The sequence below is a fragment of the Clavelina lepadiformis genome, chromosome 1 (assembly GCF_947623445.1).
Source record: "Clavelina lepadiformis chromosome 1, kaClaLepa1.1, whole genome shotgun sequence".
Lineage (NCBI taxonomy): Eukaryota > Metazoa > Chordata > Ascidiacea > Aplousobranchia > Clavelinidae > Clavelina > Clavelina lepadiformis.
Genome location: NC_135240.1, coordinates 7,206,861 through 7,230,658, shown reverse-complemented (window position 1 = coordinate 7,230,658; position 23,798 = coordinate 7,206,861). Strand labels below are relative to the sequence as shown.

At 36.8% G+C, this 23,798-nt stretch overlaps 3 protein-coding genes across 3 annotated transcripts; 2 read left to right on the top strand and 1 right to left on the bottom strand.

Annotated features, from left to right (window-relative positions):
• Positions 1-1,185: 1,185 nt before the first annotated feature.
• LOC143469186 (uncharacterized) lies at positions 1,186-7,730 on the bottom strand. Its single transcript, XM_076966791.1, has 22 exons — positions 7,555-7,730; positions 7,386-7,460; positions 7,110-7,265; positions 6,683-6,823; positions 5,913-6,070; positions 5,601-5,739; positions 5,283-5,427; positions 5,071-5,156; positions 4,853-4,967; positions 4,640-4,731; positions 4,421-4,520; positions 4,152-4,255; positions 4,002-4,062; positions 3,784-3,930; positions 3,553-3,686; positions 3,354-3,437; positions 3,119-3,248; positions 2,829-3,000; positions 2,612-2,735; positions 2,375-2,529; positions 2,096-2,209; positions 1,186-1,969 (listed from the first exon to the last, which is right to left on the bottom strand). Exons 1-22 carry the CDS (start codon positions 7,604-7,606, stop codon positions 1,922-1,924), a joined length of 2,532 nt encoding a protein of 843 aa, XP_076822906.1. The 5' UTR covers positions 7,607-7,730; the 3' UTR covers positions 1,186-1,921.
• Positions 7,731-13,171: 5,441 nt separating this feature from the next.
• On the top strand, positions 13,172-16,125 carry LOC143460423 (anionic trypsin-2-like). Its single transcript, XM_076957951.1, has 10 exons — positions 13,172-13,326; positions 13,454-13,526; positions 13,679-13,782; positions 13,915-13,977; positions 14,114-14,240; positions 14,362-14,509; positions 14,722-14,836; positions 15,017-15,165; positions 15,269-15,382; positions 15,502-16,125. The coding sequence occupies exons 1-10, from the start codon at positions 13,263-13,265 to the stop codon at positions 15,547-15,549; spliced, it is 1,005 nt and encodes a 334-aa protein (XP_076814066.1). The 5' UTR covers positions 13,172-13,262; the 3' UTR covers positions 15,550-16,125.
• Positions 16,126-19,827: 3,702 nt separating this feature from the next.
• Positions 19,828-22,582, top strand: LOC143455457 (low choriolytic enzyme-like). The gene is made up of 10 exons (XM_076955091.1): positions 19,828-19,922; positions 20,003-20,041; positions 20,160-20,288; positions 20,455-20,589; positions 20,778-20,941; positions 21,077-21,206; positions 21,346-21,484; positions 21,585-21,667; positions 21,776-21,887; positions 21,995-22,582. The coding sequence occupies exons 1-10, from the start codon at positions 19,859-19,861 to the stop codon at positions 22,092-22,094; spliced, it is 1,095 nt and encodes a 364-aa protein (XP_076811206.1). The 5' UTR covers positions 19,828-19,858; the 3' UTR covers positions 22,095-22,582.
• Positions 22,583-23,798: the final 1,216 nt, after the last annotated feature.

The following is a 23,798-nucleotide window of genomic DNA, read 5'->3' as shown; positions in this document are numbered from 1 at the left end:
TGTGTTCCATCGCAAACTTCAATTTGCTTATGGATGGCAACTTTTTACTTTTCCTCTGTTCGTGCTAAGTGCGAGCATTTGTTGCAAGATACTTGTTGAAACTCATCTATAAACATAAATGTGTTTCAAAGTTAAATTAGATGCGTAACAATTTACCCCAACCTGTCTCGGGCACGTTTATCACCTTCAATAACGATAGGAAAATTTGACGGCGGGTTAAAAGTAACTTATCTCTACAATAGCTCCTCAATGTGAGCAACCTTACAGGCAATATTATCTTTTTATCTCGGACGCCAACGTTTCAGGACCATTTTAACAAAATGAAAAAAGAGGCTTAAAATGAACTTCTGCTAATATCGTTTTAAGTACAAATGACTTGTAACTGTTCTGGCAAAAGGAACGTAATAAAAATCTTTTTCGCATGAAGATTCATAATCTGACTTTTGATAATAATGTAAAAGATAAACATAGGCGCCACACACAATGCATGCATGAAACTTGTCCGATTCAGGGCCTTCAAAATGTGGAAAAACCACTAATCATAATCGTCCAATATCTTGCCTGATTTTTATGCAATACCCAGTAGCCTCAGACATCGGTCGCTATGATTATATCTACACCCACGACGTCTCCGTTACTTGCTTTTCAAAATCAGCTCCCATTAAACCTTTTATCAATGTTTATACGATTTTACCACGTGTTCCCTATATATATAGTTCAATCCTTTTTGAGCTTGATAAATTGTTTCAGTTAGTAATTCAGCCGACTCAAAAGGTTTGCAATTGAGGTATTTGCAAACCGTCTGACTTTTAGTATCCTTGCTTCGTGTTACTCGATTTTCCAATCATTGTATTTCTGGTACTGTTGTTTAAAATGTGTTCAATTAGAGAATGTACAAATATGAATTTAATACAGGAGAGTAACCACAAATAGGTGTTGTTACCGCAAAAAGGCACATGGGTATAAAAAGCTTTCCCACATCAGCAGACAGCGAGAGAACGCTGTTCCTCCTCCATTCCACCACTGAATGTTCATTTAACTTGAGTGTAATTGCGCCTTACTTTAAATGAACGCAGCCAGAATTACAATTTATGTTGTTTAAATATGAACTGAGAGTTTGAACGAATCAGGTAAATTTTTTAAACGACATCTGTAATTGTTGTAAATTGTCAATTAATGTGTATTTGTTCTCTATAGCATTGATTAATAATTATAATAATACATGAATAGATATGCGATGTAGACACGTTTATACAGTAATGGTAAAGCAGCACTTGCTTTTATCAATGAATGAAGCAAAAGTATACGTTGTACGGAAGTTGTTTAAAGGAAACTTGGACGTTGTATACCTCTGCTTTCCTTAAAAAGGTTTTCGCTTTATAACCGATACCGGCTAAACTAAAAGCAAAGTGAAACACCTGAATTCGGGACTTGAAAATCTGAACGCTATAGAGGAGTAAATGTTATGAACTGGGTGCGTGGTAACATGGGTAGACTGTAACTAAAAACCAAACAGTTTCTAAACATTGTGGAAAATGCCAACACGTAATCTTTATTATATATACATAGAAGAAGTGTTGTAGCACAATTGCATAAAACGTACTTAATAAATATTTTCTCCACATTAGGTTTCTATAAATATATCGTTCAAAATAACAACAGCAATTAAGGAATAAATATTCAACATACAGCCTAAATAAACAATAGCGCAACAAAAGAGAATTAAAAGGATCTTTATTAAAAATGTGTAGTGAAGAATACAAGTTTATTTAGCGCATTGACGTAAACATTCTGTTATCGAATAATACATCGCCAGTTGAATTCGGTAAAATTGCCTCGCACTCCATTTGAAGAACTTAGAGGTGCATTTGTTGTAGAAACAGCCATTAATTGTTCCATTAGTTGTTTGTTTCCTGGCATTTTAATTTCTCTGCATGACTTGGTTAATCCAGTCAACCATTACGGGTACCTACAATCGACAAACGGAAAACGTCAGCAAGTAATGCACAAGTTGTTTGCGCATGAAAGTCTTAAGCGCATTTTACACTTCATGCGAGATGAAATACATTGCATGAAGATGAAAGTTATGTTTTACCTTGGTATAAACACCAGGTCTTCGCCTTTGTGCACATCCGTAGCCCCAAGAAGTCACACCGGCAAGAATGTATCGACCGTTTCTTTCAACAACAAGTGGTCCACCACTGTCACCCTGAGTTATTTATAAAGTTTTATTTCAGCTAGTTCTTGTGACTCTTCCCAAGTCGATTCGATCATTCATCACGACATAACAATTTCAATCGATAATTGAAGCAAATTAATTCGTTAAACAGTTAAAGAATTTGTTTTAGTTGCAGTCATAATGAAAGTAGCTTACTTGACAAGCGTCCTTTCCGCCAAACTCATGACCCGCGCAAAACATGTTTGAAGTTACTTGATCTTTACCGGAGCGAGGACCTAGCCACTGATTACACATTTCCCGATTGATGAAGAACACATCGACTTCCTGGAGGATGTTGTTTGCGTCGTAATCTGAGGAGATGATCGATATAAAATACTTTTATCTACCGTATGAACACTTTGCTTCAATTATACAGATGCGGATGAAACGTACCCCCACTCTGCGTGGCGCCCCATCCAGATATAAGTCCCGTTAATCCGTCGTTGAAGTTCTCGTTTAGGCTGGGCAGGCAAGCTGGCCTGATGTACGTGGTGAATTCCGTAACTGGTTGTTGTAACTAAAATTGTTTCAATCTTGTTAAAAGCAAACTTATTTCAGGGCAACGGATTTTAAGTTTTAGTTGTTTGACCAACATTTTCGTGCAAATTACCTTGAGCAGTGCAATATCGTTGTCGCTGGAGTAATCATCATAATTGGGGTGTATTTCACGTTTAGAAAAACTTACTCTCATTTGACCAACGTCTTGACTAGTAACTCTGCGGTGGTTTACGCCAAGATAGCCGAAAATGTTGCCATTGGATTTGGACGGGTCAGGTCTTCCACTGCGGACGAATATAATTCTTCATTTTTGTATACTTCCTAGGATTTTTTTGATGTCATGGAGTTTTAATAGTATTGCCTTCTCGGATTACGAAACACCATGTAATCGAACTAACTTACTTGTTAAAAAAGCAATGGGCCGCCGTGACCACCCATTGTTTGCTGATGAGAGTTCCCCCACAAAAATCAAAGTTATTGTTTTGACGCAAGCTGATAATCCATGGCGTGGTCCCATACACAGCATCGGTGCCTGGCGAGCAAAAAGTTTTCAATTTTTTGTGAAATCATTTCTTCGTCATTTCATTTTTTGGCTGAATGTCTTCAAGACAATCCAAAAGTACCACTACAACCTCACCTCCCACTATGCGTTGTAGAAAAGTGTCATCGTCGTCTTTTCTTTCAACCGCTGGAACTCCGCATTGTCCATTGTAGGTGACCACTAACAATACACAATGCGTCAGAATACGTTCACAGTAAAATGTTAGATTTGGAAGCACTGAAAGTACGCTCGCTTTTTAGGCTGGTACATAGCAAGGTACTTGCAGGCTGCTTACTAGTTGGCGTTGGTTGGGTGATAGAGATTGTCGCTTCTGTCGTTCCGCATAGTCCGCAACTTTCGCGACAATTCTTTCTCATGTAGCTCACAAATTGCTCGGTGCAAAAGTTTTGTTTCGCATAACTCTTGCATCTGCGCGGAGAAAGGATATTTGGTTAGTTTACGGGATATCCATTTTATTGAGAAACATGTAGCATTTTCATGGTAGAGTGCTTTCCAAAATTATTACCTTGTCGTTTTATCTTTGCACGCAGCTACGGTTGTAACAATGCTACCACACTGTCCACAAGTTTTTTTGCAGTTCCTGCTCATGAACGTGGCGAATCGACTGTCTGTGCACAAACCTTGACCCTGCCACCGCTTACAGTCTACGGTTCTGCATAAAGTAGAACGAGTGTGAGGACCACTGTTGTTTTTTGCTGTAACTCAAACACGTCATCCACTTACGCTCGTTTGTCCTGACAGGAAGAAGTGGTAGTAGAAGACGGGGTCGGCTCAGTCGTAGGTGCTAGGTGTAAAAGTACAAGTTTGTTTTTTGATTTTTATTAAAATTTGAAAAAGCATACATTGTGTTTATACTAGTTTAATTTGATTTACCTGTTGTCGTTCTGCAGTAACCGCATGCTTTTGGGCAGTTGTCTTTCATGTATTGAATGAATTTTTCATTGCAGTAGTTTTTGGCAACCCAGTCTTCGCATTGGCTAAAACAGAAATAATTCAATCAATTATGGCGCCTTTTTCGATCACTTGGCATGTTTGTGAACTAATTGAAGGACCGTAAAGTTGTTGTTGTACAACAATGTTGTAAAGCTGTTTGGCTGTATGTATGGAAAAACAAAACACATTTATAGGTTTTTTTGACCTACTTGTATTTGTCGACGCATCTTCCGTTTCCTGTGGTTGTTGTTGGGGTTGTTGTTGTTGTTGTTCTGGTTGTTGTTGTTGGGGTTGTTGGTCTTGTGGTGCCTTAGAAAACAAAAACTTTGACTAATTTATTGTGCACTGCTATTCGTGCTGCTATTGCAAAGTCTGTAATTTTGATTTTAATTGTATGTTACGGCCTTCCTTGTTTGACATACACGTACCGCCACATCCTGTACAGGTCTTGACACAACGGTTTTGTACATAACCATTGTTTGCACACCAGCCATTTGCTTTCCATTGGTTACACTGATTTCTGCAATGTACAAATGTACCACTCATTTAAGTATATACCATACTTTAATGTACAAGCCTTCACATCTTATGTATTATAGAATTATGTTGTTTCCATTATGCGAATATTTATTACATCTTACCGCTCAATGTCAAAGCATTGATCCGGTGGAACAGTGGTCGTAGAGCTCGTTGTTGTAATTCTCGGAGTAGTGGTTGTACTGGTTCCTGGGGTGCCGTTTTCATATCCCTTATAACCTGTGACGTAACAGTCAATAAAGTCTTTGGCAGTTGGTAACAGATTCTCGCTTTCCCGTGAAGTAACAATTATCAAGTAATTGTGGGCTCATTTGTGTCTTACCTACGCATCTATATTTTCGGTTTATTTGCTTTATGTCTTCTTCTGAAAAACCTTGTCTTTGAGAAGTTACCGGCTGATTTGTGGTTCTGTTTTTATAGGCAATAAGTAAAAATATCCATCTTAGCTTCGAAATATTGTTCTAATTTATTTGTATGACATGAACACTGCAAGTTTTAAAATGATGTTAAGAAATAAAGTTCTGTAAATCATACCTGTCGAGAATGGTTGGCGCTTCGCCGTACGTTCGCGATTTTGAAAACGCGAATCCACCATAATGCATGACTGATCCGAGATCGTATGGGGAGCCATATGCGTTCCACATTCCTTCTTCTTGCTTTTGGAAATTTATTTCGGCACCTTGTAAGAAAACAATTTGGGATCAACCACGTTAAAAACCATTGCTAAAGTGTTTGAAAACGGCAAGTTTAATATCGAGCAGTAACGGACACAAATCTATCTAACTATCAAACGTATACACGTGCACTATCAAAAACGTTTCGATGAGATATGAATTTCTAGGCTTTATTAACCTGAGCGGATATTATCCCAAACAATGATAACGTGGTTGTCTCTGTCACCACGAGATTGTTCGTGCCAGAATCCCAGAGCGTGCATGAACTCGTGAAGTATGGTCCCCTGGTTGATGTCACAATTTTGACCAATACTGACCTGCAAGCATTCGTATATCGGGATAGTATCTTAATAAAGTCTTTAACTTATTAATTTGTTTATTCATAACTATTGGTTATGGAGAATAAGTCTTGCGCAGGAATATGTATTCGCCATAATGGACCTTCAAATGCAGTAGCTTGCTTGTAATCACACTGCCATAACATAATTACCTGTTGTCCACCTCCGACGCGTCCCACGTAAGAAGAACAACCACCTGTTCCTACAATGTTCAAGTAATCTTGTTGGCCAGAGTATTCAATAAATCGTATGCAAGTGTTCTCGTCATACACTTTTATCGCATTCCGAATATTTGTTCTTTTCTGGAAATCTGTAAGAAAGGTTTCCATGACTAACTTTAAGGTTACAAAAACATTTTTCGGACAAGGTTGTAGCAACATTATGGAATAAGGACTGCATCATAACCGCAATGATTTATGATTGCGGGCTTCATTATGGACTACGTATAAACTATATTACACATCATTAGAACCGGATATTTTTCATAGGGCAAACTCTTTGACGCGTGCATCTATGGAATCATCAACACGAGTTTATTTATTCTATTTATTTTAGTTAATGTTGTCAGATATTGAATAATTAGCATCACGTGTAGTCAAAACCCATGTGATTCATGACACGATATAATTCCTCATACACAGCATCCACAAGATGACGATTGGCTTATAGCTGCAAGCTGCGGTATGTTTCGTGGTTGACAAACGATTTTAACGCGTAAAAAATGTCAACAAACAACAGCCGCATTCATAAAAGTCCCGATCTCGTGTAGGCGTAAATAACAAAAATTAACCATTTGGTGATGCCAGTAAGTAGAAACGTTTGACACAGCACATTCATATCGGCTCATGAATCGCTTCCATATTGATATATGCATGTATCTTATGCATCACGTCATCAGTTTCTTGCTAATAATATTACTTACCAACTGATGAGTCAAACTTGTATGCTACGTTAACTACGCTCCCAGATTTCGGCCACATCAAGCGTTCGCTGTTTGATGCACCCCGCACTTTGCCACATTCGGTTGTACCGTACAACGCAGTGTAAAGGTCATAAACCCGTTCTGAAGAAACAAAAAGTTAGGAAGTTAGAATATAAAACATATAATGTTCTTTTTTTTCTCCCCAGTGAAAATTTTAAAGCAAAGTCCTCACCATTTGTTACACGTAGTTTGGAAACAATTGCGCTCTACCTTACATTAGTATATATTTAAAATTCCTAAACCATTCAAATACACAATGTACACGTATAGACAAAGTTTATTGTCAGGAAATACAAAATGTTTTTTGCTCAAAATGCCAGTTCGTCATATTTAGCAATGGGAAGCAAAATATTAAGCAATGACTTACCGTCAACTTTTATATCTGAATCCATTGTACCACTTGTTCTACATTTGCAAGTTTCACAGCCGTTTTCGTCTAGAACATAACCCGCCAAACATTTGCCGGCACATCCTTTTACGTTTACTGGACAATTTGCGTTTCTCGTGGATTTTTCCTCATTTTCTGCGCAAATCATCGTGTTTTAAACTGTGTTTTTCCTCGTTAGAGTTTGAATATTTGGTGCAGTAAAAAGCGTGAATTTGATGATTACATTATCGAAGCACATTGAGCGAGAAAGCTTACCTAATTCTTGATTTATTTCCCAAAATGTTGTTGGAGGCGGACGCGGATAATCATACGTGTCGGGATCGTCCGTGGCTGTTTGAAGAAAGTTTTTCAAAGTTAAGCATTTTAAAGACGTTCTATGTTTTAAGTACTTTGCTTTGTTTTTTTTTACCACCCAAAATCTTACCTTTGATTGCCAAAACACAGCAACAAGTCCAGACTAAAACTTGGCGCAACATGATGTCTTTGCAAAATCCAAAGTATAATTTTAAAACTAAATCGAAGCTATTTTTCTGTGCAGTAACAATCCAAAATTTAGAGCTTGCAGACTGTTGTCACTTTTAGTAAACCTTGCCGACTCTAATGCTTGTAACGTCTTGTCAGACTTTCCTTAAATACCCGTGAATGCTATTATTAAATCACCACTTATGAAGGATTATTCACTTATTTGGTCAAAACGTTGCTTAGTCGTCACAGTGAGGTACTGATGTGTTTTGAGCCTTTTGCTGTTATCTGAAAGCGACCTTTGTCGATCCTCTGAATTGGATTTCAGAAGAACTACCGGAATCGTATATAATTCTCAGCCTGAAAAAGTTTAATAAACGGTTTATCTGGAACCGCAAAGGCGTAAATTAATGCCTAACATGTAAATCTAAAACATTCTTGTATATTTGACAAATTTCATGCCTGCGCGTGGATTTATGATAAATCTAGTGTTCGGTAAAAGACAATGGCAAGCAATTTGACCGTGGGTTATATGGGACTTGTACAGGCTATCTTCCTTAAATGGCTAACACTACCGCGTATGGCGTTTTCCCTTCTTGGTTGCATAAATAGAGAGTTCGACTGAAAATGATTCACAACTTGCATTTTTTGATAAGATATGGATTCATAAGGCAACTTAGGTGCATATGTCATGAGATAGTTTAAAATAAAAACACGTCAGCCGTATTTAGCTGAGCTATATCCTTTTCGTCTACAGTATTGCTACAAACAAGAAAGGTTATCTAATTTAAGCTGTGTTTGCGTTTTCATTTTCCGCACCTTTGCCTATTCATCATGCTAGAATAGATTTCTAAGCTAATTCTTTATCTGACTTTTGTGAAGTTACATTTGTACATCTGAAATCTGACTTATAAGACATGCGTGAGCACACGGCACACTTCATGTGTTGCCCGCTAATATGGGATCTTGGAATATTTACGAAATAAATCAATACGACAAACGGTAGATTAACATGAGAAAAGCTAAACGTCATTTTATACGTGGACATTAAAATTATGACGCAATTTAAAACACACCTTTACCTTAATTTTATACGGAACAAACATCCATGACGCCAGCCAATGGCAAAATACAAACGATTATTGTGCTCTGCTTGAAAGCCCTATATTTCCTTGTAATTAGAACCCAATTACGTTGCGTTTGCGGATTGGCATTAATCGGGGCGAGGCTTTTAATATGTTCCACACCTAATGTCAAGCTCATAATGACAGCGTTACAAAGTGACAGTTAACAATAATATTTTGTTTAACTGAAGTTGAAGTTTTGATCGTTTGGAATTGTTACAATTGGCACGAAATAAGAAGTAATTCATTACAACTTCGCGTAGCTCACTTTGCTTTTAAAAATTAATAACTCCAAAAATTATACATTTATACCGGTAATGGCAATAATTGTGATTTGTAGTTTTTATGTTATGTCATAATCGGTTCAATGCCAGTTCAATAATTCGTCCCTTGTCCGGAAAATGTCAAAGGTCAGTCCTGCAGGGCAACCTTTATGTGAAGAATGTTGTCTTATGTAACAGCGATTAAATATTATTGTCACGATTTTGGCATATTTTTGGTCGAGGGCTGGGCAGACGGAAGAAAACTTCCTCAACCAGTCTAACAGGACTGGCTAACAGGCAGGCTTAGCTGCTTCTAGACAAAGATCCAGACGGAATTAATTGCTCCACATTTTGTTGTTACGTCTCGTTACCCCTAAATTGTAACGAAATGTAGAAGTTGATTTGATATGGAACCTATTTGTCATATCCATTAATTGTCATATCCTATGATTCTCCCACGTTTGACTGAAAACACGCAAATACTTCCGGTTGTTGGTATTAGGCCCATTGAGGTAACGCTGTTGTGACGTCAGCACACCGCATACATTTAAATGCGGTTCAGTTTGAGTGATTTCTATTCCATTAAAATGCCTATACATGCTTTTTTATAAGCATGTCAAGCCTGGTATTTTATGAAATTTTAAGCGTAATGTCCAGCCTTTAGAGTAAACCACAGCCTAACTGTTCTTTCATTTAAGCTTTTGTATACCAAATACGACATCGCTTGCCTGTGCACTTGTTGAGGCGATATCGTAATAGGCTCACGTAGATTTCTCTCCTCTACCGTTTTGAAAACCTGTTGAACCCTATTATTCGGTGATCTATAAAACTTTAGAAAACTGTTTCGCTTTAGCATCAGAGGGTGACGTAAAAGTACGGGTGACGTAAAATAGTTTGCCGTCAACTTTATCTTTGTTATTTCGTCAACGCCATGTTTTGATAAATTTTAAACTTTTGTTAACTTCTAAAAATTGTGCCAAAACTTAAGTAAATGTTAAGTTACTTCAAACTTTGACCTAAAGTTTCTCATAGAAATCAATGTATTAATGTTCGCTGTCGTCTATCGCTCTCTATATGTAATTAGCTTTTCTTAACATAACTATTGGGAATTTTTTTACGGAAGGTTGTGTCATGCATCTCTACAATGTGGTATATCTTGGGACGTCTCTTTTTATCTTGTCATGAATAAGGTCGTGACTGAAATAACTCTTATGAGAGCGCTGTTCGCTTTTAGCGTGTTATTGTTCGTGGTGTGCGTTAATGAAATTTCCTTCTGTCAACCTGTCCCTGTCGCTTGCACTCAATAAACAGAAACGGTATTAGTTTAGGTTGGCAAGTGACAGTGCAGTAGCTAAATCGTGAATGCCATCACTCGATTTTGCTCAATAGGCCTATATGAATAAATAACAGTCGTTTTCCTTAGAGTACTGACACTTCCAACATCCTTTACTGTCGTCTCCTCAACTGTGTAACTAAATCGTTTTTAGCTGCACTGGACAGGTTTATTTTCATGTCCTCGTTTTTATAATTTATATCTTTCACTTTTTAAATACGTTTGGTCCTTATTACGGATCTCATTAGATCAAACACGTCACAATTAAAGGATATGCCGCCTCATAATAACTGGTTTATTGTTTCACGATTAATCATTACATTCGGGTCATGCGAATACATATCGAAAATGGCAGCTGAATTGTTTTATGCCAATACGACATAATTGTCGATTGTATACGTAAGGTGAATTTGGTAGCCATACGTTAGCAGTAAAGCGCTTCCAAAGCGTAGCAATTTAAATTTGTGTAAAATAGTTGCAAAATCTTTTGGAAATTTCTTATTAACTTTGTGCTTTTTTCATTCGTTTTTTTGTGTTCGGTGGTTGTGATCGACACAATATTCACATCATGGCATCTCAATGCTTCTGGAAGATTACGCTGAACACAGTATAGCGCCATTATAATTGAAGAACGGTATTTACAACGACTCATACAACAGTAACCGTGCTCATCATTTTTTTCTATAGGCCTAAATTATTTACTAACAAAAAGTACTTTTGTGTTAATGAGTCTAGTAACGTTGTCTCAGGTAAGCATTCCAAACTGCATTGTTTAAAATCGAACTTACTTTTTCTTTTCCAAATAAATGTTAATTTGCGCCAATTTTATGTACTACGCCATCTAACCGCAGTTTAACTGAGCATGTTAGGACGTTAGACGACATATGGACGAGAATGGTTTTAGCACAAGCTCACGAAAATTTTGAAAACAGGAACGATGCATATAATCATGTAAAGTTTAATGTGTAAACCTGGATTATTCGAAATATCTTGCATGTGGCTCCCTGAAATTTTGCTTGTGAATTTAGTATGCTGTTGCTTTATAAAATCTAAACAAAATATCTCAGACTCTTGGGTTCGCAAAAAACAAGACTAGAATTTGGGACAAAAAAGTCACATCTCAAGAACATTTTAGCTTAACTTATGCATGCTATCTAGAAGTTTTTAACCCGCCATTTGCTCGTGTAAGTTCCAAACAGTAAAACAACGACTCATCTGGCCTCTGATTGGTTTAACAGATTTTCTTAAAGCATGCCGCTCAACATTTCGTGGAAATCATCACATTCGGGGTCGGTCGAGCTTTTATCGGTTTTTTAGTGATAGTTTGATCTAAAAAAGTTGGTTTATCAATGCAAGAAAAAAATATGTTAACTCAAAATACCTCGGAAGCAAAAAATTAAGCTAACCAAGCTTTCTTTGAACAGAACCCAACAAAAGACGATCTGTTTCCATCGTCAGTTCTTTGTTTCTTCTCTAGGTGTCTTTCCTCTGTATATAGAAAGCCACTTGCAATAGTATTGTTGACTGGCCCTTGTCAAAGTTAGGCACACCAAGCTTGTAAAAATGATAGCGAGGCCTAGGTATACTAATAACTGATTTGATCGAGAAGATGTCCTAGTATTGATACCCGGTTTTAAGGAATCACAGCTAATGTTTGTTTGTGTTAGCGGTGACCCTATAAAACTTGATATGTTGGCTTCTTTCGTGAATCCATTGTATGTCCTCGATCATTATTATCAATATTTCTCGAAGGAAAGCAAATTCAGTTATTTACAATCAAACTAATTTTCCCTCATTAAAGCTCAAACATATAGAAGAAAGATGGTAATAAAAAATAAAGATCATTACGTAGGATTAATAGAATGATTGAGGTACGGTCCTCAATGAAATAAACAAGAGTTACATAATGTCAATGAAACCGACAGATCTATTTGGAGGGTAAAGAAATTCTGAATTTCAAGGACAAAAAACAATTCGGCAAACTTTTATCAATCACCCAACAGCAATTTGCATAAACGGTTGTCATCTCGTGTAAACCCTCCTAGAAACTTGAGCTAATTGACCCAAGACGTAATACATTACAAGTGTATGACGTATTTCTACGTTTGAAAATATTATCAATATTAATGGTTTGCGGAAATTAGTTGACGGCCGAAAATCGTTTTACCTACATGCACCGTCATCGCAAAACTTCGGTGACAAGGCAATATTTTCATATTAAGTAATACAGTAGACTCTACAATACGTCAATACCAAGCACAAACGCCTGTTTCGACAGCCCTATAGTAGATTCGAAAATTCATTATTAATTATCATGGATAGGGGGTTTCATTCTGCGTATAAAGTACAACCAAGTAGGTGACATGACCCAACTGACGACGCAAGAAAAAACCGTGATAACATATTAGGTTAATTATGTTATTACGAAAAATTCCCATCTCAGTCGAAACAAAGTCATAATCGAAATAACGACATATGTTTACGCACACAGTTATACGTGACCAACGAAAACTGCATAGTTTTATATGTATAAGGTAGATCCTGCTTTTGCTGTTTTAACGAAATATTTAATTGTTGCATTATATAACATATAAAATGATACATAAAAAATTGTTTTTTATGTTTAAACTATATTTTTTTTAAATTGTCATATATCATTCTACTACCTGCAATATGTAAATCTCAATGGGCTAGTGCTTTGTTGTGCGTGAAACATGTTAACAAACTTCACGTTTAACCAATTAATATCTCATTTCCGCCAACCATTGGGGAATTTCGTTTTAGCAAGTTTCGTGTCATAGTCATCGCCTTCATTCTACACGACCAAGCGCCTATAAAAGAAAAACGTTTTCAAACAACCATCATAATTTGAAGATCGAATCAAAGAGAAATATTAAAACTGTATAAGTTTTGTTGAATTCACAAAAAAATTAAAAGGTTAAGTGCTACTATGACGAAATTTCTGTATTTTGCCGCATTCTGTGCCGGATTGTTTGTGTTGGATATCGTGCAAGGTAAAACTACTGTAATATCGATTAATACGTGATGTGTATATTCTTTGTTATAATAATGATGCCCGAGTAAAATCCGTGCTCGGTGTTTCCTTTTTTATTTCAATCCTGAGTTTTCTAATAAATACAGGAATACCGTTTGCACCACGAAGATTATTTCAAGATCCTATTTCTAGAGCTGAGACCTGCCAAGATGACAACAGGTTCGCTACTTTTGATAAAATCAAAACAGGCATTATAGCCCTGGTCAAATAGCGTTGTCGGTGGCGATAGCCTATGTTGTTTGTTCAACATTACAATATTTTCTTTTGTCTTACATTGTCCGTCGCGCTAAAATAGCTTCAATACTCTACAGATATTGTCCCTATTGGTCGGGAAAGGGTTACTGCAACGACACTCGATTTGAAATTTACATGGCAAAGCGTTGCAAAGAAAGTTGTGGATTTTGCCCCGCGAAAGGTAGCCACAATTTTGTAAAAATTAATCTGGGTCATTACGTGTTTTAAAGTACGGTACTTATTTTACAAAATAGCATGTATACTTGTGTATTGACTTTGAGATGTGAATTGGAAGTAAACCTCTTTTATTCAGAAATGGAATGCGGGTCACCAATTGTTCCGCTTAACTATGTCGCTGACGCGCGTATTGTTAACGGTGAGTGCTGGACTAAATCTTTAGTAGGCTGAAACAAATGTTTTTGCAATTTATGAGTTACAGTATTCCTAAACCCTTTCTTCATTGCACCTCACTTCATACCTGACTGTATCGCACTTCAAATACCGTTAAACAGGTAGCGATGCTGTTTATGGTTCTATCCCGTGGCAAGTCAGTCTTCGCGTCGATGGCGTTTCACACTGGTGTGGAGGGTCGCTCATAAGCAACCAATACGTTCTTTCAGCGGCGCATTGTTTTGACGGGTAAGCACAACTTTAAATAAACATAAACTACGAGGTATATCTACTTGGCTGCATTTCATAATAACCTGTTTTTTGCACCTTACTACTAGCCTAGTGTATGTCTTTTCATGTGTGTTTTTAGACGTTTTGGTCCGAGACTTTCTGTGCTTCTGGGCAATCACCAGCTTTCAGAAGATGATGTTGGACAACTGTTGGTTGAAATCGATTCGTACACAATCCATCCGGATTACAATCGCTTCAACTTCGATAACGACTATGCACTGGTTAAGGTGAAAAATGTTACCAAAGCTAGTAAGGGGTAATAATATGACATATAATAAATAATTACAGTAGCCTATGTTACTATTAGAATCGTTGGTTTTTCGATAAATACAACCGTTTTCACGAAAGTATGATGTTGTTAAAAGGTTGATTTCGAGCGTTTAGGCGTGAAATGCATCCATATGGTTCCAAGAGTGATAATAGTCTTTCTTTTGTGCAGTTGGCTGAACCAGTTGAATATACCGATTTTATCCGGCCTATCTGTTTGCCAAACCAAGGCGAGGAGACTCCTGAAGGAACTACTGCTTTGACGTCTGGTTGGGGAAGCACCGCTGGTGATTTTAATTGAATAGAAATGTAGTACACTTAGGCATGCCTGCAGCGAAAATTTAAAACAAAGCCTGTCACAAAAGATGGGTCTGTGTCTGACCCAGGTCGTCGCTCCTTCCAAAGTTTTAATATAGTTATCTAAATAGCTTAAACAACTCTGTTTCAAAATCTCATTTCGAACAAAGGTACCGGATCGAACAATATTTTGCAAAAAGTCGACGTGCCAATTATCAGTCCAGAAGATTGTGCCGAGAGCTATGAAACATATGATTTCGAGATCACCACTAATATGACGTGCGCCGGCTACCCACTGGGCCAGAAAGACGCCTGTCAGGTAAGAAGTTGATATTTTGTTATAATAATAATACGGTTGTTTGACGCAAAGTAAAGCTCAAAGATTTGCGTTTACCTAATTTCCGACCCTTAAATTTATGCAGGGAGACAGCGGAGGCCCGTTGATTATTGAACGCGACGGTCGTCACGTTTTGATCGGTGTTGTGTCTTGGGGTGTCGGTTGTGCTCTTCCGGATACTCCGGGCGTATATTCTAAGGTTGGACAATGAATTGAATTGTATCTTTAATTTCTAATCTTGATGGGAATTGTTGAGCTGTGATTCATTAACGCGTTTAATGAAACGGTAATATCATTATGGTTATCATATGTCTACAGGTTTCACAGAAGGTGGACTGGATAAACAGTTTCATGGAAGAAGATTAACTTTCACTTGTAGAACCAAAAACGAATACTGCAAAGAACGGCTTAAAGATTTGATCGAAATTGGAAACAAATGTTGTTTTTTAGTTTTGTAATGTGTTTTTTTTAACTTTGTTAATTAACTTAATTTATTACCGTAACTCCTTTATTATATTTATACGTAGGCCTAATAATAATTATTGTGTATTATTATATTTTATGTTATGAAATGGACATGTATCTTTTCTTTGAAGTAAAAATGTGAGTTAAATAAATCGTTTTAGTTATTTCATTTCTGTTTGTGTGCTGCTTTGTCCCATTATTTACTTAATGAGTTAATGAACATGAGAACTTTATTACTGTATCACCAAGTGCAAATAATATTCGCTTTTCGCAGAAGTGATAGTCAGACATTTGTCAATGTATTGGGAACATCATAGGGCCACCACTAAACTCGCAATAGCAGTATTCAAACTATGTTACGAACAAAAACGTTTCGGACTTATTGATATGTAATATAAAGTGCTTGCATAGATTTCTTTGTTAACGTTGTTATTTGAGAAAAAGCTGTTTGTGAAAACTGCTATGTCCGCTCCTGTTTGCTTGAAACTAGTCTTGATGATGATTACAGTACATTGTGTCACACAATCATTGGCTATTACTTGCTACTGACGTATTTTGTTGTGTGTCGTAAACATGACAAATCATCACTTAGTCAAGCTAACATTTTCTGACGGTAGAGATGCGTCCCATTACGTAACTACAGGAAGAAATGATTTCCGACTTTATTGTAAAAACGCACATCACATTGCATGCGCACAAAGCAAAAGGAAACCTTGACCAAAATAAGTGATAATGATTTTTTCCTAGTCCAGGTCATTCCCCATCCCTGCTTCCACTGTTTCTTACGAACGTTGGTGTCAGCATTGTGCTTAGCGCTCTAAAGATTTGCACAATATGATGTTAAAAATTATAAATATAGTATAGCACAGCGTTTAATACGACAAATGGCGAACCAAGTTGATGGGTTCGAATTTAGCTAAGTACTATAGTACTTGAGGAGCTACTGTATGTTTTCTTTTGGCATATGTCTCATTGACTAGCTTAGGGTATTGGCAGGTGTTATCTACTTTCTTCTTGATTGTTGAAGTATGGTAGATGGTAGTGTGTCTATAGCCTGCAGATGGGACTAATGATATCCCGTTGGGTTATTTGAAAAGTATTATGCAGTTTGAAATTATTAACAAATATTCTAGTTATTTCGTGAATTGGCTAATACATGATATACTTTTCTGTGGATCTCAGAAGGAGGCTTTAGGTTTAACTGCTGGTATGTCACGCGACATCGCAAAAACCCTTTCATGTAAATTTTCTGCATGGGAGTGTTGTAACAAAGTCATTTATTCTGATTCGAGTCAATTTAAGCTGTGACTTGATTGAAGTCAATTCAAGTTAATGGATTTACTTTAACTTAAAAATTTTCCTGACATCACACAATGCGTTGTGTCTATTATATATAACGTCATGGTTGTCTTCAGATAGGTCTGTATGATATTTTTTTTAGAAAAGAGTAATAAGTAACATAATATTCCATTTTGTTATAAAAAGCTTCATTTTTTGCCGTCTCGGCTGTCATAAACTAACTCAAGTAACTGCAACACTGGGTGGAGGTGCTGAGTTCGACAAACACAAAACTGAAAAAAGAAAAACAAACGCTTCAGGCGCCAAGTTCACGACTTTTATACTTTCCTTCGAGCAACTGGTACCGCTTTTGGACGTGATAATCCCATAGGCTTTAAGCATATTTTAGCCAAACTGTCCTGCCGCAAAATTTGAAAATGCTTAAACTACGGTTTATTTACTTATTATAACAGAAAACTATTAAATTAAACACGCTTCAGATTAATAAGCACCCCATATGAAAACGCAACCCGAAGTTAATTTAAGGCCCTGGGCCGTGACAAATAAGAAAAGTGATAAAATGCCAAAGAAATGACTAGAGGACGTCGCAGTGTTGATAGAAAACACAAGATTTGTTCATAATCTTTTAATGATAAGGTCTTAACGAAAGATTTTGCAGATAAATTGTCCCAGAATTTTACCCATGTAAAATCGTCTTCAAAAAAATAATTTCAATTGAAATAAAAACCAGTAACATGTTACGTGAAAGGCCAATAAATTTCACGGCAACCGTGGTTAAAGTAATTCGGGATGTTATTTGCTGTCCGCGATTGCTTAGATTTACGTGGTTTTGCGTATCGGGTAGTGACGTGTTTACGTTATCTTAAAGCCTTTAGGCTTATTTATCACCAACCGGTTGCTATTATGTACAGTGCACACCACACACGTAAAACCCTTTGTGCCAGTTAGGTGCAGTTTGTGATTATGACACAAAACCTAAAGTCGTTAATGGCATTTCGCGGGAAACACAAACCTTTTCATGGCAATCGATATCCTGTTCCATAAAAGGTCAGCTCACAAAAATGCCATATGTATCACGTGTTTGTGTACAGTTGCAGAAATGTCTACACATGGCCTATCACGAAAACTGCGTTCACTTCTCTGGCTTGACCGTACTGGGGATTTCCCCATAGCAAAGCTGCAAACTTTGGTTTTACAGCTGTGGGAACTCGTCTCAAACAAATGAAGTGATAACATGACGTTTTCAGAAACGAAAAAAAATTATCTTAACCCAATGTTACATTGCACTAAGAGTATAGCTGCACGGATGGACAATGACTCATACGTTGGTTGGTTGTTTATATTTCCTAAATTCAATTAGAAGAAAATCCTTCATCACACGTATAATTGCCAACGTTTGCAAATCTTTAATCGACTTTATCAAGTGCTGGGTGACACACCTAAACTTAATCTGTTACTTACAAGCCTAAACCGCATGCGGACGTCAATCGATTTTAACGACTTATGCGGTTACAAGTTAGTAAACTCTTGATTTGCCTTCAAAATCGCACCTGTTCAAATTTAACGTAGTTTATCGAATATTAAAATAGTATACGAGTATATGAATGAACACAATCTTGCTGTGTTTAGTCCACTATCGCTTCTGCATGCTTTCTAATGCAGGAGACAAAATTTTATGGAAACAAAAATTTTAAAGTGTAGCCTAAGTTAGCTTTTGATGTACTAATATTTACCCAAAGTATAGGTCTACGAGTTCTGTATAAACCAAAATGTCTGTTGGCAGTTACGTGTTCAGTCGTGAATAAAAGTCGTCACTGCCAATGAAAAAGTAGCTCAACTAAAAATGTTTTTTTCCTCGTATCAAATTTCGTTATTTTGTAAGTACAGCCTCCGTTTCAGAATAAGAAATATGTCAAAAGCAGGTTTCTAACTTTCTTCCGTTTAAGTCACGTGACGTCAGAATTTTGCAAATTTCCTCAGGCCATTTATATATACCAAATCAGGCTAAACCGGCCACTCCGCACTTTCAAGCCGACATTCTTTTTGTTTTTTTCTGCTTGGGATCGTTGAGAAAAGAGTGCTTTATTAGAAAAATGGTTGCATATATCATAACAAGGTTGTCTCTATATTTAAGGAGTTTTGTGTCAAGAGATCACGTTGTCTCGTATGGCAGGTGCCAGAGATGTGTAGCTTACGTGTTTTTGGCAGAACGATTTTCGCTGTTGCAGGGAATATAAAAGTAAAGGCATATGTTCATAAAAACATCCCTTAGACACGTAAAACACGTCTAACTTATTTAGGATCTGACGACAAAGAGAAATTTGTTTAGAGAAAATAAAAAAATTTTGTTGCTGCATGAAAACGAAAATAATAGCCTACTCCATCATTAAGGTCGTATTTTTGGATTACGTCTCACCAAAGTTTGATTTTAAAAAATAATTTGACCTTTATTTAGAATTAATATATAAGTCATTCGGCAACAAGGTGATTTGGCAGCAAAAAAACTTGATCGTGTATGAGAGAAAACGATAAAACGGATGGCGATGGACGGATTTAGCTACTTACGGATTTAGCTACTTAGTTTGTGTGCGGTAAAATTGCGGCTTTAGAACAACCGCTTAATACTATTTAAATCTCATTACCTAAAATTGAATTAACTTAGAAAACCCCGTAGCAAGTTTAAACATCGTAAAAACAGAAATCAAATTTCCATCAAAGCTAAACTAACGCGCGTGAAACCTGTTTTGATTAACCGCAATGTCTTAGCGTTGTCATTCGTGACGTATCGGTGAGGTCACCATCTACGTCAGCAGTACCGGTTGGGTTAAGGTATAAATTTGATATAAATACCTAACGTACTTGATCATTTACATTCAGATCTTGAAGTTTACGTAGAATTATAAACGCTGAAATGCTAGCAAAAATTTTAACTTTTGGATTGTTAACTTCACTGAAACTTTGTGCTCTTATCCAAGGTATGTTAGTTTTGAGATAAACTACTGGACAGTGTCTCCTGCATTTAAGTGTTTATTTCATAATTCCTGCTTTTTTGTAGCGCGGCCCACGCAAGACGCCATCGATGCTATCAAATCAGGTAAATAGCTGTGGAAACCATACGAAAAATATGTGAATATTTGAACAAAGATGTAGATAAAATTGTAACGAATGAATAAGCGCATAAGACACGATAAGTATCCAGATTTGCATTGCAGATGATGTGGTTTGCAAGGAAAGCTGCTCGACAATTTGCCCACTTGGACATGAACGTGATGAAAACGGTTGTCTCATATGTGGCAAATGTAACATACGAGGAATGTTTGAGGGAGACATTATTATTGGAAGTAAGCAGTTTACTTAAGTTATATAAAGTATGGTAACTGCGGTAACTACGACTGCAGTGGCAAGTAAAATCCTACGTAACAAGTATATCAGTAAACGCAAAACAAACTTTGCCGCAAAATTTAAGCGTTCTCGGGAAAGAACACTGATTTAGTTTTGCGTGGGCAGATGAAAATTCGTACCATCAGCTTCTGACAGTGGTTGGGGTCAAAACACGAACTCGCAGAGCAGCTCAAAAGAACAATGAATGGCCTAAAACCGGAGATAATGTCAACATCGGCTACGTTTTTGATGACTCAGTGTGTAAGTAATGTTTATCAAGCAACCTGCTGACAAAATGCTATAATTTTTAAATGTCTATGTGCAATATCCTAAATATTCTCCAAAACTGCAGTGAAATATGCAATAAATCTATAAATCATAAAATTCAGCTGAAAAATTCTAACAAAGTTTAGTAAATTAAACCAAAAATGTTGTTTCATGCTTTACAGCACGTAAGGCTAAACGGCGAGTGATGAGAGCTATTCAAGAATACAATAAACATACTTGCATTCGATTTGTGCCGAAGACGAGTCAACAAACTTACCTCAAAATTTATGCCGGGGACCAATGCTCTTCCTACGTTGGCAAAGTCCTGCCAAGAGGCGGCCAAGACGTTAGTGTTGCCTAAATTTGCTACTAAATGCTCTGAATTTCACATCAACAGGCTAGTTCTAGACATGATGGATTTACCAGCAGAATTCCCTCGTTGTGCTTAGTGTAACGACTAATGACGGGTTCATTGTTTTAGATGTTCGTCGGTGACTGTAGCGTCGGTAGCATTATGCACGAACTTATGCACGCGGTTGGTTTCTGGCATGAACACACACGACCTGACCGAGACAATTTCGTTGCCATTAAATGGGCAAACCTAGCAAAAGGTATGTTATTAGGAAGTTTGCAACATGCGAGTGATAGGCTATGTACAAACTAAAAGAGCGTATCATTGTTCTGTTCCAAGCATAAGCTAAGCAGCATTTACATTCCGGTCTAAGTTGTTTTGCTTTGCCGCCTACACAGAGCACGAGATATCGATACGCAAACTCAACCCCACTGAATGGGACAAGCTTGATTCGCCATACGACTACAACTCTATTATGCATTATCCTTCATACGCCTACGGATATACTTCCGAAGGTGAACCAGTGATGACAGACAAGTAAGTAATCTACAACTTACATGTTAACAGTATTTCTGACAGACTTTGCTTACAAACAAAAACCAGCAAATTTAAATTGAATATTTTACTGATATTTCAGAATGGGAGAAGAAATTTTAGCTCAAAGAACAAGATTTTCAACGGAAGATATCAGGCAAATCAACAGAAAGTACGATTGTCCAGGTAAACTATAGGTATCTTTTTGGATTCAAAATTACATAGGTTTAGTCCAAGCAATTGTACCGTATTCAGAAACAAAGGTTAGCAATAAAATTTACTCTTGTTTAATAGCGAGATATTTGGGTGGCAGAAGTAGCCCAGAAATCTCAACTAAGCCTATGCCTTCAGCAAGGACGACCTCAAAGCCTTTGGCGCAAAAGTCTTCTTGCAAAAATACAGTATCGTAAGTGATTTCTAAAAATTTTCAATGAACATGAAACTTCAAAAGCTTAAATATAGGAGTTTTTAAAACTTGCATTGCTGCAACTTAACTTAATCCTATTCTGACAGAAACTGCGAGCGCTTGGTAAGATTGGGAGGATGTGAAAAGGGAAATGTTCTTTATTTGTACATGAAAATGAGCTGCAAAAGAAGTTGTCAGATGTGTTGACATGATACTGCAATCATAGCATGCCAACGTCTAGCCAGCAAAGCTAATGAATGCGTTTTATGAAGCCTAATACTGTACAAACGATATACGTTGAAAAAGGTTTAGAAAGACAAACATTATGCAATGCTTTTATATATTAGTTAACCGTGTTTACCAACACAGCTTAATGTTATTTGTTTTACTAATTTATTGTTGTACACAATCAATCCAGTGCCTATTTATTTAGATGATAATTTTTACGTCATGCCTTTATTCGCAAGCGCTATGTTTCCTATTCGTTGTTTTATGCAGTTTTGTGAATGAAGAATGTGGAAACGTGATTTTCGGTAGTAGTATCGTTATAGCTTATATCAAAACAAATTGCGTAAGACTTCTGGCGTGATATGCCAAATGAAGCTGTTTTGCACATTTTTCTTAGTTTTTATACTGTCTGGGTTTGTTTGACGCTTGAGAACCGAGACAAATAAAACGAAATCTATAAAATTAAACGACTGTCTGTCTTGTCATGTCTATTACAACTAACTTGGATAGAGTACATATCGAAAAACTTCGTCGGAACAGAAAAATGTTCAGGACCGTGAAATCTTTAGAAAAGCAAATGACAATTCTGATAAATCAACAAGGTGATTTTGGCGTATGTTTTTTTGAATCAATTAACCTTTCCAACAAGCTCTATAAAACACTTCGGTACAAAACCATGAAAAACGAAAACAGAATTTTGTGGCAACACTTGACGATCGATTCACTTCGGTGAGAGGGATAATTAAGAGCAATTTTAGTTTTATTAACCACAAAACTGAGACGTGATTTAAATAGTTTTGGAAGCGTTCACCTCGTGATTATCCACTTAATACAAGTGCATTAGTAGCACAGTAAAACTTGAAAAAATATTTCAATTAAGGCGGTAACAAACCAGCCATGGTGTAAATTATATCTAATTGCAAATACATTACACAAGCTAAAACTTCAACATGCTTTGGAGACAGAATTTTAAGCGCATATAACTCTTTTCGTCTAATAGGGTTTATAAATCAGCGTTTTGTGCCAAAATGGCGAAGATGGGCACTCTTAGGGGTAAGTTGCGTCGTCTTTCAGAGAAAAAGCAAGTATAGGTTGGATATCCTATTGCCCGCAGTACTTAGAAGCCTGTCCGCAAATCAATTACAACAAAACTTAAAGGGTTAATCGAGCACGGAAAGACACTTAAAATAAAGAAATACAGTTTATGTCCTTACTTAGATGTAAGACGTAAGCAGCTGTAGCAATCACATCATGAGTAACATTTCTACGTCATCAACTGTGAAAATAATAACAACACGTGAGCCTTTGTTATTCCTATATTTTGTTATTCCTCAGTTCCAGCTAGCTTCTTCGCAACGAAATCGCATCAGTTTCTTTGAAATTATTACCGTCAGCAATCTGTTTGATGGGAATTGTGACTCATCAATGATGCCCAGAACTTTGGAATGAAATAAATTGTGACTTATACAAAAAACGAAATAGGATTTCTAACAGTTGAAGAATCCATTTCTACACCTTTCATTTTAAATCTAATTTTTCTATTTTGTGACATTTAACGAAGAAAAAGATGATCGTTTGTTAGAATCTAGTTACGTATCTACCATTCTATGACATTTTTCCGAGAGGTAAGGAGATGATGATAATACCAGGGCAACATTAGGCTAAGGACAACGAAGTAAGCAG